The 18,239-nt window shown below is 51.7% G+C and overlaps 1 protein-coding gene and 1 long non-coding RNA gene across 9 annotated transcripts in view; one reads left to right on the plus strand and one right to left on the minus strand.

Moving 5' to 3' along the window:
- VRK3 (vaccinia related kinase 3) overlaps window positions 1-18,239 on the minus strand; it is a 34,912-nt gene that overhangs the window by 6,376 nt on the left and 10,297 nt on the right. For all 4 annotated transcript variants that reach the window (XM_010849641.1, XM_010849640.1, XM_010849639.1 and 1 more), the window contains exons 6-12: window positions 11,739-11,803; window positions 10,410-10,476; window positions 8,758-8,842; window positions 8,382-8,487; window positions 6,116-6,208; window positions 3,247-3,379; window positions 1,773-1,893 (exon numbers count right to left, since the gene is read on the minus strand). In XM_010849641.1, coding sequence (XP_010847943.1) covers window positions 1,773-1,893; window positions 3,247-3,379; window positions 6,116-6,208; window positions 8,382-8,487; window positions 8,758-8,842; window positions 10,410-10,476; window positions 11,739-11,803 — 670 coding nt within the window. The remainder of the gene's footprint in view (window positions 1-1,772; window positions 1,894-3,246; window positions 3,380-6,115; window positions 6,209-8,381; window positions 8,488-8,757; window positions 8,843-10,409; window positions 10,477-11,738; window positions 11,804-18,239) is intronic.
- Window positions 11,818-18,239, plus strand: part of LOC104995677 — a 7,904-nt gene continuing 1,482 nt past the window's right edge. For 2 of the 5 annotated variants that reach the window (XR_826075.1, XR_826078.1), the window contains exons 1-3: window positions 14,120-15,131; window positions 15,871-15,918; window positions 17,466-18,103. This is a non-coding gene — a long non-coding RNA (uncharacterized LOC104995677). Of the gene's footprint in view, window positions 12,464-14,119; window positions 15,132-15,870; window positions 15,919-17,465; window positions 18,104-18,239 lie in introns of those variants that run through there. The other 3 variants (XR_826076.1, XR_826077.1, XR_826079.1) reach the window with 3 other exon arrangements.

Raw genomic sequence — 18,239 nt, forward strand, 5'->3', positions numbered from 1 at the left:
CCTCAGAGTTGACACAGGGAAGCGGTGGGCACATTGCCTGGGGCAGAAAAGCATACAGCAATGTCAGCCGTGAACAGGTCGTTACGGGCAGGCCAATGTGACAGGTGTCCCTTCCTCGGAAGTGAACAAGCAGGAGACCCGATGCGGTGGGGGGTGAGGGAAGGGCTCCCTGGGGAGTGACGACTAAGCTGAAACATGACGGAGGATGAGATCTGGGGTGGGGTACCACTTATGGTGGGGTACCACACATACGGGTGAGTGTTCGATTGGCAAAAATCAAACACAATGTGTTTTTCAAGGACACAGCTACATCTAAAATTACTTGAGAAGCACTGAGCTTCTTGAGCAATGTAAAAAGTTAAAGAAATAAAGCATTAAGTGAAAGAAGGAGAATGAGATTTAGAGCACAAGACCATTTATGCAAGTCAAACGCACTCATCACGTTTAAAAAAAAAAAAAAACTGTTGTTTAAGGACACAGATGTGCCTATACCTTATTTAAAAGCAATAGTCAGAAACAGTATACTCGACAGACATGTAACTGGGGTTAAACTGGAAGTGTTGAGTGAAGAAAGCCAGAAACGGGTGAGATTCGAAGCAGAGTAACATTTATGTGAGTCACATACAGTGCCAGGAGCGTCATGCAATTTTAAGATACAAATACATTTAAGCAAGCGTATCAGTAGGACACATATATATTCAGTATGTATGAGTGGGTATCCATGGTTGAGTAAAGGAAGATGGGATAATAAAGGGGGCAAAGTGAGAGGCTCAACATGAACCATCGACACAGCATGCTTGGAACTGAGAAGACAGACAGACTCGATGCTGTCCACTGCAGAGTTTTCTCTCTTTCCACTCTCCCAGGGCTTCTGCAGACAGCTCCTGAGACACTGCTGAACTCTGAGTCTCCGTTTGAACTTCAAGTTTGCACTTCAGATGTGATACCCAACCATCTCCTGAATGGCTCCTCTTGGGGTAGCTCTCCTGCCCCAAGCCTACCCCACAGCTTGAATCCCGAGCTCTGGACCTGCAGAGCTGCCCTGGGTCTAGTTGTCTACTGTCCACACACGCAGCAGCACCTCCCTTTACAGCCAACAGCCCCTCTGTCTTTGGTGCTGAACCGCGCACCCACCCACACGTACCCCCACTGCCCTCTGTCCTTGGTGCTGAACCACACCACCCAACACTTCGGGGTTTATCTCACTGTCCTTGGTGCTGAACATCTAAAACAGAACTAGCAAGATCTGGTGGTTTCACATGCAGAAGAGAGGGAAGTGTGGACACCAGAGGCCAGTGTTGCCAGATACTGAGGCAAAGCCCAGGCCCAACTGCTGAGGTTGCCCATGTGTCCCTGTGGGAGTGAATGAATCATGGTGTCCTGCACACTGTGAGCATTTTCTACAGGCCAGGCTCTGTGCTGAGTGCTGTGCACCCAACTCCCTCAAATCCTTCCACCCTGAGGTGGGCGCTAATAGGATCCCTGACACTGGAGGACACTGACGCTTGTGGAGGTTAAGCTGCACCCCACAGCCTGCAGTGGTGGGTGGGATGGGGCCGGAGTCTGCAGTGATGAGCCCGAGTCTGACCCCAGGCAGTGTGGCTCCAGAGCCCATGCTCTGGTCCGCTGGAATTGACGCAGAGCACGTGCCTGAGAACTGTGGAGGCCAGAGGCTGCCTCCCCGCTTTTCTGTCCCCTCTTGGGCTCTGAGCTTCTGCCCCCCCTGCAGGGGCGCGGGGCCAGCGCTGGGCTCTGCTGAGCCCTAGACTCACTTCTGCTTCAGCCTCACGACCTCCTCGGTGTTGGGAAGGCAGTTTGTCCATGGCAGGGTCCCATAGAGCCACTTCAGCAAACAGTAGCCCAGGGTCTGGAGGTCACTGCGGCGGGAGGGCCCTGGGGAGGAGGGAAGGAACGTGGCCACTCAGGCAGACGTTCTGACACGCCCACCCTCATCGTTTCTCTCTCTCACCAACTCAAGCATGTGCTCACACACGCAACCATCCACATATACTGGCTCTCAACTGTTCATCCACTTTTCACTTGCCTACTCTCACTCTTTCATGAGTCAATTACTCATTCACTCCGTTGGTCATCTCTTCATCCCTGGTTTCACTGGCTCACTCCCCTCACCTACTTGTCCTTCATTCATGAACCTATTTGTTCCGTGAATCCTCAGAGCCTCAGGTGACAAGCCCCTTCCCCCATTCTTTTTCGTATTTATTTATTTAGCCTCACTGGCTCTTAACTGGCACGTGGGATCTTTGATCTTCATTGCAGCGTGTGAACTCTTTAGTTGCAGCATGTGGGATCTAGTTCCCTGACCAGGGATGGAACCTGGGGCCCCTGCATTGGGAGCGTAGAGTCTTTGCTGCTGGACAACCAGGGAAGGCCTCCTTCCCATAGTCTTAAATTCCAGACAAGAGTTTGGTTGGGTCCCAGCCCTTGACAGTCCTTGACAGTCCAGTGGAGAGATGTAACAAGGCATGAAGGTACCTAGAAGGATGGCCACTGACCTCAGCCTCACTTGGTAGGGAAGGACAAACAAAGCAGACAGTGGGGTTTGGTTTTCTTACACTTCCTCAATCACATGATTTAAACACTTCACATAAGCATTCGACAAACACTGCGAGCTGACTGTGTTGGACCCTCTGCCACCTGGTGCTGGGGGCACATGCACCATCCCGTCCCTGGGGGACTTAGCGTAATGGGAGGATGCGGGCAGGGACTTGGATGGCCATGGTTTCAAGGGGTTTGGGCGAGAGAGGCCAAGACCTCCTCAAAGCATCTCCTCAAAGTGTGCTCTTCTCTCCCCGTGCACCTGCCCGGGATAATCTCACTCCTGGGCTTCAACTGACAACTTCTGAAATAGCGCTGACATCTGGGTCTCTGTCTAGACCTCACTGGTGTGCTGCAGAGATGGATAGTCAATGGTTTACAACTGGTGTTCAGCAGCCCCTCCTGGATGACGTCAGAGCCCCTCTCGCCTTCTAAGTCCACACAGGTCCTGAACGCGAGCCTGGGGACTCGAAGGGCTTCCTGGTAGTCCACCGATCACTGGTGTCAGTGCTGCCCCACAACACCTGACGCGCGGGGATGCTGTCCGTGGTTCTGACCCCCACCATGGCTTCCTGCCTCAGCGTGACTCCTGCGTTTGGCCACCTGCTGTCCATGGCTGTGACAACCGGGAGCTGCCCTCATCTGAGCAGCATGTCTCCAAGCTCCTGAACCCCTTCTCTGGCCTCTTACCGCATCCCTTGTGCAGGTCCATGCTAATGAACTCAAGGTGCCCCTCATGTGGGCTCCTGCTGCCTTCGGTGTAGGCCACGTGTCTGCCACCCGGTGAATAGCGGAAGGTGAAGCCGTAGCCTGCCAGGGTCACCTGTGTGCACATGGGAGAAGGCATACAGTTTGAAGATTAGGAATCTGTATTCTGGAGTCAGAGATTTCAATTGTGGGTGCAATTTGAAACAACTCAATGCCAAACAGTACAGGAGGATGTGGAAAGAACCCAAACCAGTCATTCCTATCACTGCTCAGTCCCAGTTCCCAGAAGTAACCACTAATAGCTTTCTTATATGTTCACCTTCTTTAAATAATCAGCAAATGCATGTGGATAAGGAGGATGTACTGTACTTCCTGTTGGGCACACAGCTTTCTGCACTTTAACAGTGTATTAACTGCAGAGCCAGACAGACCAGACTCCAGTGCCAGCTTGGCCCATTAGTGCCCATACAACTCTGGAGAAATTATGAAACTCTTTGTGCTTTGATTTCTCTATTGGTCAAATGAAGATAATCATAGTCCTTACCTTGCAGGGCTGTGAGGAGGCTTAAGTGAGTTTAAAACACAAAGTACTTAGCCACCAGACACTCAGTCAGCCACATCGGCTTTCTAATGGCTACCTCTTATTCTGCTGAATGGACAGGGGACACCTGTTGGCTTTGTCCATGCGAGACCTACATTCTTCTGGTCAGTTTGTGATGGTTACTTTTGTGCGTCAACCTGACTGGGCCACACGGTGCCTAGACGAGTCGCCAAAGGTTAATCTGGGTATGTCTGTGAGGGTGTGACTGGAGTGGATGGTAGACTGCCCTCTCTAGTGTGTGGGCCTCATCTCATCAGTTGAAGAACAGAACACAAAGGCTTAAGTGAAAGGGAATGCCCCTTGCCTGTCCACTTGAGCTGAACACCAGCATTTTCCTGCCTTTCGGTTTGAACAGAAATACCAACTCTTCTCAGGTCTCGAGTCTGCCACTTTTCAGACTGGAACTCACACAGGTTTCTTCGGGCCTTTGGACTCTGACCAGAAGCACACCATTAGCTCTCCTGTTCTCCAGCTTGCCAACTGCAGATCTAGGGACTCTGAGCTTTTTGAATTTGAGTCTCCCTCTCAAATTCAAAAAAGTCCTCCCTCCTTTTTGAATTCTTATAGTCTCCCTCTCTCTCTGTATATATACATAGATACATATATATGTGTATGTATACACACACACACACACACACATTCTGTTGGTTCTGTTTCTTTTTTTCTTTTTGGCCTCCTGCTATGTGGGATCTTAGTCCTCTGACCAGGGATCAAACCCATGACCCCTGTATTGGAAGCTCAGAGTCTTAACCACTGGACTAACAGAGAAGTCCTAGCTTTGCCTAATATGGTTCTAGGATTTTTCTCTGAGACCACCCCTCTCCAACTCAGTCCAAGTGACTGAGGTGGGGCTTACCCAATCTATCTCCACTGGGGTGGCTAAATGGAGGGGACTTAAGCCTCATTTGCTGGTGGTTGTCATCATAGCAAAGAGGGACTGCCTGATAATGAGCAATGCAAACACAAGAGCCCAGAGACGAAGATCCAGTTTCCTAATGACAGGCTCTGAATTTTTAGAATCAGCCACGCCTGAAGCCAGTCAAGTCCTGGATTTTTTCACTCCAAGAAGCAATAAATTGTACCTCCCTGTTTTTAAACTAACCCCCTCCTTTTTTTTTTTTTGGCTTAAGGCATGTTACATTTGGTTTCTATCATTAGAAAGAATAATTATGATTTACTGTAAATACTAATCAGTACGCTATCAGGAGTATATATTGAGGTTTTCCCATTTTACTGTCGGAATCAGTGTTGTCAGGAACACTTTGTACATGTATCTTTCTTTTCCTCTTATTTTTGGCTGCATCAGGTCTCAGCTGCGGCACTCGGTATCCTCATCGCGGTATGAGGGATCTTTCGTTTGGGGCTTCTCTCTTGTTGTGGTGCATGGGCTCAGTTGGCCTGAGGCACGTGCGATCTCTGCTCCCTGCCGGGGACTGAACCTGTGTCCCCTGCATTGGAAGGCGGATTCTTAACCACTGGACTACCAGGGAAGTCCTTGTAATATATCTTTCAATATATGGAATGGATAAATTCCTCACAGAGGAACCGGTAGATCAAAAAACCTATGCAATTAGCTCCATCAATCTTGCGCAACCAAATGACAGTTGGTGGGCTCTGCTACCCAGGCCCGCTGCTACCTCCCACCCCCACAACTGGCAGGGGAGGGGCCCTCTTCTGTGCACTGACTGCCTGTGGAAATGGTGACCAATTAGTGTGAAATGCAGGTTTAGCAAATGTTAGGTACTGTATTTGAACCAATAAATGTGAATCCTGCAAAAAGCAAAACAAAAATCCATATACATTTAAAATTTTGATTGCTATAAGAAATTACCTTCCAAAAAGTTTGCCCAAGTACCCTTCCAATAAGTAAAGAATTCCTGTTTCCTCACATACTTATCAGCAAGAGATATTATTTTTCTTTTAATTTTGTCCACCCGAAAGGTAAAAAGTAGTAGTTATTTTAAGTTTAATTTCCATGATTACTAGAATCTAATAATAATTGCGGGAGGTTGAGCATTTTTTCACACATTTAACTGACTTGTGGATTCCTTTTTCTATGAACTGCTTTTCCTATCCTTTGTCCATTTTTCTACTAAGTGGCTTCTCTCTCCTCATTTACTCGAAGAAGCACTTTATACATGATGGATAGCAATTCTTTGCAATAAGCGTTGTGAAATAAAGGCAGGTTTTAAGACAGGCGAGCCCGGGAGCCCAGAGAGCCCCCAGGGAGGGCGAGGATCTGGCAGTTACCTGGCACAGGTTCTCTGGATTCACAAAGATATTCTCAGCTGTCACGTTGCCATGGACGTACTCATTCTCGTGGAGGAACTCCAGGGCATCCAGCTAGGGGAGGAAAGCAAGTGTTTCTGTGAGAAGCGCTGACAACACAAAGAGGCTCTGATGCGAAGCCCTGGAAGGAAACCCCACTGTTGGGCCTGGGGTCACGAGGTCCTGCTTGTCAGGGGCTTGGTAACACTGGTAGATTGCCTGTGTGTGCGCTCAGTTGCTTCAGTCATTTCCAACTCTTTCCACCCAGGACTGTAGCCTCCTCTGTCTGTGGGGTTCCCCAGGCAAGAATACTGGAGTGTGCTGCCATGCCCTCCTCCAGGGGATCTTCCCAACCAGAGACTGAACCCGTGTCTCCTGAGTCTCCTGCGTTGGCAGGCGGACTCTATACCCACTGAGCCACCGGGGAAGCCCCGGTGGTGGATTGAGCCTGACTAATTCTGAGTGAAGCATCTGGATGCCCGCTGTGACAGCACACCTAAGAATGTCTTAGAAGACATTAGGGTTTTGAAAAATTCCGTATTAAAGCTGATATTTCATTTCCCATCAATCTCTTGTATCTATTGGGTTGGCCAAAAGTTTGTTTGTCCTCAAGCTGGTACAGGAAAACCCGAATTAACATTTTGACCAACCCATTATTTCTTAGTTGATCAAAATCTCTGGAGGGGAAACAGTTGGTTACTTATTGGTTACTTATTGACCCTTGCAAAAAAAAACCAACTCACACTCATATATACCAAAGAGGTTTTCTTATTTGTTCAAAGAAGCAGAAATACATTTAGTTGAGCACTTTGTATTTTTATTTCTAGCCCTGACTTTTCCACTGAGCTCTGATTGCATATATTGAACCCCCAGGTGCTCGCCATATCTTGACTGCAACCCCCTTGACTCCAAGGCTTAACTGCCCACCCCATTCTGCTGCTTCCACAAACACTCCGTCCCCACAGCCCAGCTCCTCCTCAGGCCCGGTCCTCTCTCCTGCCCACCTCACTCAGCCTCCACTGTACCCTCCCCAGCCGTCCCCACATGGCCCACGGGGTCCTTCTACACCCAGAACTGACGCTGCCCCTCCCCTGTCCTCAGTCCTCACGTGGGTTCCCGATGCCCTCGGGACAGGGGTCCCCGCCCCTCAGCTTGGTGTTCAAGGCCCTGGGTCCTCTGGTCACTGCTGAGCCTCCACACCAACTGCAGCTCCTGCCTTTCACCCTCGACACATCACACGGCAAACACTGCATGTCATACCTTTGGGACCCATCCCGCCAGCTGTTTATTTATATTTCTCATTTAATTTATTTTTATTTATCTTTGGCTGCCCTGGGTCTTCACCACTGTATGAGGGCTTTCTCTACTTGTGGCAGCCGAGGGCTACTCCTTGCTGCAGTGCCCAGGCTTCTCACTGCGGTAGCTTCTCTTGTTGAGGCGCACAGGCTCTACAGCGTGGGCTCAGTAGCTTCGGTGCACGGGCTTAGCTGCCCTGCAGCATGTGGGATCTTTAATTGCAATATGTGGGATCTAGTTCCTGGAGCAGGGATTGAATCCTGGGGGGCCCCTGCGTTGGGAGGGAGGAGCCTTAGCCACTGGACCACCAGGGAAGTCCCCCCTCCAGCAGTTTAAGTTAGGTCCTCTTCTCCGTCACAGCGTGGGGACACTTCTCTCCAGAGCACTTTTCACTATTGGTGCAACTGTGGCTTAAACTCACCCTGTCCCAGCAAACATAGAAACCGTGTCTGTGCTGCCCCGCACTGCACTCCCAGGCCCTGGGACGGTATCTGACACTCAGCAGGGACAGCACAAATATTTCATGGAAGGATGGATGGAGGAAGGAATGAATGACAGATGTCCTGTGCGCTCTCCCCAGCACGAGCCTTTGCCTAAGCTACTTCCTTGGGCTAGAACGCTCTCCCCATGCATTTCCACTCCCATTCTACCCAGCACCTTGCTATTCTCCACTCTTGGCTTAGAAATAAACTCCACCAGGAAGCACAACCAAACCCCTCAATTTAGGCTGGGACCCTTCCTCAAACTCCCACAGCCTCCTGAACATCCCTCATGGCAATACTTATCACTCTGGTTCTAAAGGTCTGGGGTTCAGCTGTGCCAGTCACCCTGCATGCCCCAGTGCCCAGCAGGGGCAGATGCGGGCTGAATGTGTCAAAGGGCAAACAGACTGATAAACTAGGACCCGGGGCAGCATGCCCTGGATGGGAGCCTGAGACCCTCCAGTACCTACCAGCCGGCAGGCCATCTGGAACACAGACCTCACCGACATCACGTGCTTTGGGAAGTCATCCAGGATCGACTGAAGGCTCCTCCCCAGGGTGGGAAACACCAAGAACCTGGAAGACACGGGCGTCCCAGGAGGTGGGAGAGAGGACCGGGGCAGGACAGAGTATCATTCACCAAGGAGGGACTCTGGCTGGGGACTACCAGGTCCCAGTCCAGGGTGAGATGAAGGGTTGGATGGGTGGGGGATAGGTCTGGCTCAAAGCTGCGGGAGGAAGGAAGCGACTAACTGGCCAGTGGCTCTAGGGTCCCAGCCACACCTGGGCATGAGACAGAGAGACAGGAAGCAGCCAGCAAAGCGAGTGCCAGGTGAAGTGACTCACCTGTACTTGTCCTGGTGAACGCCGAAACCGATGCAGGTGGGGATGGCCAGCTGGGGGATTGAGTACAGCTTCTTCCACTTGTTCACTGCGGGAGGTAGGGGCCAGAGAGGTCAGGGCCCACCTGGCCCCACACCCACAGCAGACCACAGCCCATTCTGAGACTTGAAGCAGAACGCACCTGAGTCCCGGCCAGACCCTGGGTCTCCTGGTTAGAGACATTGTTTCTCTGGGTGGGTGAGGGCTAGGGGGGAATGACAGCGGGTGTGAAGGTGGTTTTGAGAAAGCACTGACAAGTCTGGAGTGAATGGAGTGGGGAAGAGTGACCGTGTAACCCATGAATTCTCACACAGAGCTAATGAGATCGGGAAAAGTGTAAACTGGTCACTGTGTCACTAGATGTCTGACCACCTTTCAGGATCTCAGCTGGATGGTAGACATGGAGCAGTGTGCGGATGAAAGTTTAATAACTGGTTGTTCAGGAAAAAAAATAGCCCTGATTTATGTTTGTGGACTTTCGTGGTGTAAATGTTTCCCAGTACAGCCAGTTACAAGCTACCAATGTGGTATCACTGAAGATAGAGAGTTGGAGTGAGAGGCAGTAGCATGCCCTTATATGGTGTTTCCAACACACAGATACAGTGAATGGAAGCAACTTCAAGGGATAGATAATAGGGACTTCCCTGGTGGTCCAGTGGTTAGGGCTCCGTGCATTCACTGCCAGGGTCCAGTTCAATTCCCGGTCAGGGAACTAAGATCCTACATGCCACACAGTCTGGCCAAAAAAAAGCACAGATTATAGATGACAGGTAATGGAAAATGTAGACAAATAATAAGGAAGTGATAAGCTTCGAGTGCTTATTACCCTTGCTCCTCTCTTTTTTACATTTTATTTCTGGCTGTGTGGGATCTTGGTTGCTGTGAGGTCTTTGCTCTAGTTGTGGCGAGCTGGGGCTCCTGTCTGATGTGGAGCACAGGCTCTACGGTGCGGGCTTCAGTAGTTGCGGTTCCCGGGCTGTAGAGCACAGGCTCAGCAGTGGTGGTGCATGGGCTTAGATGCTCTGCAGCATGGGGGATCCTCCTGGGTCAGGGATCAAACCTGTGTCTCCTGCATTGGCAGGCGGATTCTTTACCACTGAGTCACCAGGGAAGCCCACTCTTGTTCTTAACCTGATTGTAAATTGATATAATTAATTATTTATTTGGCTGTGCCAGGTCTTAGTTGCGGCATGGGAATTCTGAGTTGAAGTGCAGCATTCAAACTCTTAGATGTGGCCTGAGGGATCTAGCTTCCTGGCCTGTGGGATCTAGCTTCCTGACCAGGGACTGAACCTGGGCCCCGTCCACTGGGAGTGGTCTTCACCTCTGGACCACCAGGGAAGTCTCTGGTACAGTTAGTTTATGACGGCTGTGTTTTAATAACTGGCTTACAGTATTTTTGAAAATGTAATACTCGGCTCTCAAGAGCTGGGACGATGAGCCAGCCTCAGGCCATGTCTGCTGTCTGTCCCCTGAGGCCCGAAGGGTGATGGGAGCAAACCCGGGCCTTGAATTTCACCCCCACCCTTCCCAAACCTTCAGATTATAGAGCCAGTTGTTCTGACCAAGCTGGTACCGCCAAACTCACCCCACCTGCCCACTTCCCTGAGGAATACCTTGCAAAGGCTTGGCAGCCCGCTGGAAGAAGTTCTGTTCATTGAACAAGCGCCCATCCTTGGCATCCTAGTGGGGGAGGGGAGGGGAAAAGGCTGTCACACTGGAATCTCACAGGCAAGGGCTCCCAGATCATCACTGGCTGTGGGTCATCCCAGGGTAATGCCAGCAACACCCTAGGTTGCTTCATGTGACCACGTATCAGAGACTTTGAGTTACTGCTTAGGTTCTTTTTCTTTTACGACAGGATCCACAAGTTTTCCCTAGATACAGGCCCTTCAGCTCAACACTACATTTTTGCAGTCTCCCTTGCAGCGAGGAATGGCCACACAATCAAGTTCTGGCCAATGGGGATGTGAGCAGAAGAGAGATGGGCAACTTTCAGGTTATGCTCTTAAAGGGCTAGGGCAGGCTCTCCCTTCTCTTCTCCTGTTCCAGCTGGCTGGAATGCAGATGAGATGGCAGGAGCTGGAGCAGCCATTTCAGCCCATGAGATGATTATAGGTTGAAGTTTGGAGCAACAAGAGAGAAGGAAACTAACCCCTTGTTTACGGAACCACCATGTCAGCCCTGGGCCACAGCCCCAGACTTTTAAGTGAAAGAGCAATAAAATATTATTTTTGTGTAAGCCATTACTAACATTGGGTCACTTTTCCCAAGCAGTCAACCCAAATACTTTAATTAAATACAACTAGTAAAGCTGGGTTCTTAAGAGCACAGGATCAAAGAAAGCTGAATTCAAATCCCAGCTCTGACATTCATTCATTCTTTCTATAAAGCACCTATTTTGTGCCTAGTATTCTTTTGGGTATTGGTGATACAGCAGTGAACAAAGCAACTTGCCCACTGGTGCCCCTGGGCAAGTGACCAAGATTTTATTTTCTCATCTGTTAAATGGGGGCACACGGTGACTATCCTAAAGGTTTGATTATGAACCAGGGTTGGGCACAGAACAAGCTCTCAGCAAGTAGGTGCTATTACTCATCTGTGAGTCTGGCTCCGGAGCCCTCACTCCAAATCACTCACAGGCCCTCCATCTAGATCCAAGGGAGGGCACCTGAACTAGCTGTCCCAGTTTTTGGGTGCTTGTGAAGATCACATGGCCAGAAAACATCCGAGTCAGGTCTTGGGGACCTGACTGCAGCCTCTGGGGGCTCCGTGTCGGAGAGCCCGAGGCCAGAGGAAGGTGTGCCCCGCCCAAGGCCCCACTGCTCCCTGCTGGCCAAGGCTGTGCTCTTTGGCCCGTCCAGCCCAGCCCAGCCCAGCCCAGCCCAGCCCAGCCCTCCCCTCCGCTCCCCTCAGGGCTGCCCACCCCACCTGGGCCCACTCACTAGTTTAAGTGAGAATCTTTGTTTCTGGGGACTTGACTCGCTGCCAGTGGTGGAGTCAGACTCAGCTGTGGATGGACAAAATGAGCGAGGTTATCATCTGCAGGGAAGATGAGGGTCACTGTCCTCCGAGTAATGAGCAGCAGTTGTGGTTAATGAGTTCCCACGGGGTCAAGAGACCCGAACCTTCTCATTTTCAAACAGCTTCTTTCTTTCTACCTCTTTCTCTAATACACAGCTGTGCACACTTGTGGGTTCCCCTAGCGAATCACTGAGCCTGGGGGGTGGTCCCGAAGCCCCTGACTCAGCCGCTGTATGCATGTGTCTGCATATACGGGTGTGTGGCTGAACCACACTGACTCCATCTTGTCAGGGCCATCTTAGGCCCACTCTTCTGCCCCCTCCCCTTTCTTAGCCACTGAGCTTTTGCTTATGAGGAGTGTACCCAAACCAGCTGCGTTACTCATTAACTTTAACTCTTGCCTTCCTCTGAAAACTGGAAGAACACCTTCTGCTGACACAGATGGTTAATGGTTCATGAGGAATAATGGTCATGAGATCCCTGGGGGAGGAACCCCCTTGTTCCTGTTGGCCTAGACGTGCTTCTCCCTCAGTAGCCGGATTCTATCTTTAGCTTCGTCCCTTTTAAATCCCTCTGCACCCCTCTGGCAAAACACAGCGCAGTTGCAAATGCTTCTGGATTGCTGACCACTGAATCCTATCCATATGTAAGTTACCCACGATAATCTTCATAACTGTACTTTATGTTCCTTGGTTTTTTTGGCGGTGCTGGGTCTCAGTTGCCACACTCACACTCTCTAGTTGTGGTGTGTGGGCTCGGAAGTTGCAGGCTTAGCTGCCCCGCAGCACGTGGGAACTTATTCGATCTTAGTTCCCAGACCAGAGATTGAACCCGCATCCCCTGCATTGGAAGGTGGCTATCTTAACCACTGGACCCATAGGAAAGTCCCTCCACTTCGTTTTTCTCTTTTTTAAATCTCAAGGTTCCTTCTCAGGTCAGGGGATACTATTCATTATTCCTGTCTTTTACCACTATATAAGCTCCCTCCCCTTGGGGGAGGGCCCCTGCAGCAGCCTTCAGCCCCTCAGGGATCCCCTGAGCTCCAAGTGCCAGGGCGGCCGGTATGCAAAGGCTGATGGGGGGGTGGGGAGGTGGGTATGGGATAGGAAGGCCCAGTGGTGGTGGCCTAGCACAGAACCATACTGAAGGACCACTTCTGCTCCAAAGCCCAGAGCTCCAGCTGAGGCCCCCCTACCCGTTTCTCCCGCTGCGTCCCCACTTCCTTCCCTTCCCATCTTTAGGTGTCGATCTCCCCTGGGGCACTTCCTCGTAAACATTCTTCGAGCTCGGCCCTTTGTGCTTAATTACAGACCCTGCAAGGCTTCTGTCCTGTGCCAGGTGTGCACTTTGCACACATTGTTTCCTTTACGGCTCCTGCCAGCCCAGGGGAGGGCTGTGTGCTCAGTCGCTCAGTCGCCTCCGACTCTTCTGCGACCCCATGGACTGTGGCCCACCAGGCTCCTCTGTCCATGGGGTTTTTTAGGCAAGGATACTGGAGCGGGTTGCCATTTCCTCCTCCAGGGGATCTTTCTGGCCCAGGGATCAAACAAGAATCTACTACCATAAAATTATGGTGGTTGTTATTAGCTATATTAAATATATATATAGGCTGCATTGGGTCTTAGTTTCAGTATGCAGGCTCAGCTGCTCTGCGGCATGTGCGATCTTAGTGCCAGGGATAGAACCCACGTCCCATCCATTGGAAGCGCAGTTTTAACCAGTGGACCACTGGGGACGTTCTCATTCTTTTTTTTTAAAAAAGAAACAGAAAAATTTTATCCAAGCCAAATTTGAGGATTACAACCTGGGAAGAGTATCTCAGAAAGCTCTGAGAACTGTTCCGTGTTCCCACTTCACGGATGAGACCAGAGAGCTGAAGCTTAGAGAGGTCACGTGACACGGGAGGCTCTGTGCCAGGCAGATCTGGGCTCAAGCCCAGGCCCTCCGTCAGCTCTGTGTGACTTGGTGTCACCCAGGCTCACCCCCCTGGGCCTCTCTGCTCCACGTCAGTAAAGCAGGAGCAATGAAGCTCACCCCGGAGAGTGGATGCAACAGTTCAGAGGGCAGGAACAACAGTGGTGCCACTGAGCAGGAATCGCAGCCAGCTTCCTTTTTTCCTGGCTGTGCTGCATGGCTTGTGAGATCTTAGTTCCCCGACCAGGGACTGAACCTGGGCCCTCAGCAGTGAGAGTGCAGAGTCCTAACCACTGGGCCGCCAGGGAATCCCTCAGTGTCACTTTTTTTTTTTTTTAATGTTTATTTATTTGGCTATGCCAGCTCTTAGCTGCAGCACGTGGGATCTAGTTCTCTGACCAGGGATGGAACCCGGGCCCCCTGCCTTGGGAGTCTTAGCCACTGGACCACCAAGGAAGTCCCAGCTTCACCCTTCATATGAGCCACTCAATGACCCTCTTCCCAGCCTCAGAGCCCGGCACCAGTCTGGGCATGCCGGGAGCACTCAATATGTGGCAGCTTTTAATATAATCAGCTGAGGGCCCACAGCTGGTAAGTGGCAGAGCGGCCTTGGCCGAGACACAGCTCATTCTGGAGTTTGTGAACTGAACTATCGCCCAGGGTCCCAGGGGCCCTCTGCATCATCCTTTTTTCTCGTCTTCCCCACCCTTCCTAACCACCCAGGCTGCGGTCGTCTAAGACACTGAAATAAAGGGCAGGGAGGTGGTAAAGTGACTGAGAAGCCACGCTTGCCCACAAGAAGCTCTGGCTGGAGCAGGGCGGGAACCAGGGCTTACTGAGTCAAGGCCGAAGGTGACCTGAGCTTGGCCTTTAGGAGGGAAACTTAGGAAGGTGCTGGATCTCGGGGGAAAGGGGGTCCTCCTCACCTGTGAGGAGGGGCTGGGAGAATCTTCGAGGGGCAACCAGGAAATGGCCGGGGCACCTCGTAGGCATAATAGCAGGATCTGTCTCACAGAGTCACCTCGAGGTCTGAGGGTAAGTACCACTCAATCAACCACTCGATGAAAGCGTTATCCTACGTGCCCAACACTTGGAAGCAGGTAGGAGAGCTGGCAATTTAAATACATTTTCCCTGCACTGCTCTGCAGATTACAAAGGGCTTTTCTCCTCCACTCTTCTAACCATCCCTCCCGCCGACAGCTGGAGAGCCAGCTGGGAAACTCCCATCACAGAAAGGAGCCAGCAGAGACCCAGGAAGGGCAGTGGACGTGGCTGAGGCCCCTGGAGAGCCTGATGTAAACCCCTGGAGCTCCAGATGCTGTGACCTGGGAGACCCCTGATGGATGTATGGAAGGTCCCTACATGTGCCAAAGGCAGACAAGAGTGTGGCAGGCAGGCAGGTGAGAGCCTCCGATCGCCAAGAGACAGGTGACCTTGAACTTGGAGCAAAAATGCCATGCTGGCATCCATCATAACCACAATAACTGAGAATTCCCTGGTGGTCCAGTGGCTAGGACTCGGTATTTCCACTGTGAGGGCCTGGATTCAATCCCTGGTTGTGGAACTAAGATCTTGCAAGCCTCTCAGTGTGGCCAAAACCCCCAATCCCACCCCACCAAAACAAAAACAAAAAAAAAACCAGAATGACAACAGGCAGCACTCATATGCTGCTTGCTGTCTGCATTATTCTACTCATTTAACTCTCCAACGACAACCCTGTGAGGTCAATATTAAAGCTCTCCATTTTGCAGGTGAGCCGGGTTGGGAATCCGCCTTCCAATGCAGGGGACGCGGGTTCAATACCTGGGTGGGGAACCGGGATTCCACATGCCGTGGGGCAACTAAGCCCGTGTGCACGACTAAGACCTGACGCAGCCAAGTGAGTGAGTGAGTGAAAGTCGCTCAGTCGTGTTCGACTCTTTGTGACCCCATGGACTGTAGCCCGCCAGGCTCCTTTGTCCATGGAGTTCACCAGGCAAGAATACTGGAGTGGGCAGCCATTCCCTTCTCCAGGGGATCTGCCCGACCCAGGGATTAAACCCATGTCTCCTGCATTGCAGGCAGATTCTTTATTGACTGAGCCACCAGGGAAGCCCAAGTAAATATCAAATGTGTGTGTGTTTTTTTTTTAAACAACAGTGATTCCACCTGAGGATTACTAGCCGACGGTCTCTCCGTCTTTGGAAGGTACTCTGGGACAGCCTGACTCAGTGGTTCTCAACGGTGGGCGGTTCTGCCCCCACAGTGGGCATCTGTCAATGTCTGGGGACAGTTCCAGTTGTCATGAGGAGGACAGGGGACTACTGCTCCTGGCAGCTGGTGGGTAAAGGCCGAGGATGCTGCTAGACACCCTACTGTGCACAGGACAGTCCCCACAGTGAACGCCAAGGGTGCTGAGGCTTAGAAACCCTGGCCTAATTTACAAGAGGGTAAACGGCATACTTAAAACGAGCTCTAAGGGACCCCGGGGGGAACCCATGGAAAAGAGAGGCAACAATTCCCCCCAAAGCAGCTGAAACTGAGGACCAGGGAGAGGCTCAGGCATGCTGCTGGGAGAAACACACGGGTGTGTTAAGGGGCTGCAAGTGGAGGTTCTAGAACCATACACTTTGCAGGTGTGAGTAAATTAAGGGCCTTGTGCTGTGGGGCTGTCCCGGAGGATCCAGGGGGGCCCCGGTGTAATCACGGGCTTTCCAGGTGGCACTAGTGGGTAAAGACCCCGCTGGCCAATGCAGGAGATGTGGGTCCAATCCCTGGGTCGGGAAGATCCCCTGGAGGAGGAGATGGTAACCCACTCCAGTATCCTTGCCTGGAGAATCCCATGGACAGAAGAGCCTGGCGGGCTATAGTCCATGGGGTCTCAGAGTCGGACACGACGGAAGCAACTTAGCACGCACACACACAGGGTAATCACAAGGGTCCTTAGAGGGAGGCAGGGGGAGATCTGACCACAGAGGAGGAGAGGGCGATGTGATGGCAGAAGCAGAGGCTGGGGTGATGTTGCGCGTTGAGGATGAAGGGGCCACAAGCCGAGGAACGCAGGCAGCCTCCAGGAGCTGAACAGGCAAGGAAACGGATTCTCCCCTGGAGCCTCTGGCAGGACCAGCCCTGCCCACATCTTTTTATTTTTTTGGCCACGCCGCAAGGCATGCAGGATCTTAGTTCCCCAACCAGAGACTGAACCTCTGCCCCCGACAATGGAAGCCTGGAGTCTTAACCCCTGGACCACCGGGAAGTCCCTCTGCCCATGTCTTAACTTTAGCCCCGTGAGACCGATTTCAGACTTGGGACCTCCACAACCAGAAGAGAATAAATGTGTGCTGTCTTCAGCCATTAAGATTGTGGTGATTTGTGATGGTGGCCACAGGAAGGGACTACAAGGCGTGTATAGGCACAGAGCCGGAGGGTGGGCCTGAACTTGAATCCTAGCTGCTGCTAGGGAGCAGCTCTCCACACACACCGCAGTGAGCAGCTGCAGAAACGGATGTAGAAGCCTCTAGACTGGTCCTCCCAAATTGTGCCAGGGAGACCAGGGAGGGTGATGTTACAATTCAGCGTTTGACAGAGAGTGAGTGCCATCTCACAGGGCTGTGACGGGAGTAAGACGGGAGTAAGACGAGTTGGTGAGTTAACAGACATAAAGGACTTAGCAGGGGGCACCCAGAGGAGGCCGGGAGTGGCGGCTGCTGTAATACAAATCACCATTCTGGTTGCTGCTGTTGTTTTACTGTCAGTTTTCAACTACGTCCTCCCGACTGGTGCAGACTGGCTGAAGCCAGGGGCACCGTCCTGGGGTAACACCGCCCTGAAGCACATCCACACGCAGCCCCCCGCCCCACTGTGCCCACACCAGCACCTGGGCCTGGCACCAGGTGGGTATCTGCAGAAAATGATGACACTGGCAGGCTGGGAAGGGGTTTGCTCTTTTCATCAAACAACCCGAGCCACGAAGGTGAAGACACGCGGCCCAGAGCCTGACCTTCCACTGCGGGTGCTGGGGTGAGGGCATGGGTGGCTTCCGCCTTCAGACGCCTCCTGCCTTGTGTGCCTTTCTCCCTCTTCCCTCCCCACCCCCTGGGGCTCTCCCCATCTTTCTCCCTCCAGCCGAGTCTGCCAATCTTGGTTACTGTTGAGTGGCACCACTAACAGACACCTGTGGCTGGGCTTGTCCTTCGTGAGGTTCATTACCCTGACCCCACACAGATCGCGCTCTGCACCCAGCGTCCCTCTCCTCCTACACTTTCTGTAGCAGCCTGCATTTCAGAAAGAAGGTCATGGGCTGATAACTTCAGGGACACCACGCCCGGCTGCTGAGCTGCCTGATGTTAGCTGCAGTCGTTTTGAAATTTTGCAAAGAAAGAAAAACAAAAAGGTAAGATCTTCACTGGGATATAAAACCTCTCCCTATTCACAAGAGAGGGGAGCGCAGTTCTTGAAGTGCTTGCCTGCTGTGATAAAGCTAATTCTTCTATTTCCTTCAAACCCTGTCTCTGTAATTTTTTTTATCC

Source organism: Bison bison, unplaced genomic scaffold, assembly GCF_000754665.1.
Source record: "Bison bison bison isolate TAMUID 2011002044 unplaced genomic scaffold, Bison_UMD1.0 scf7180017864285, whole genome shotgun sequence".
Classification (NCBI taxonomy): domain Eukaryota; kingdom Metazoa; phylum Chordata; class Mammalia; order Artiodactyla; family Bovidae; genus Bison; species Bison bison.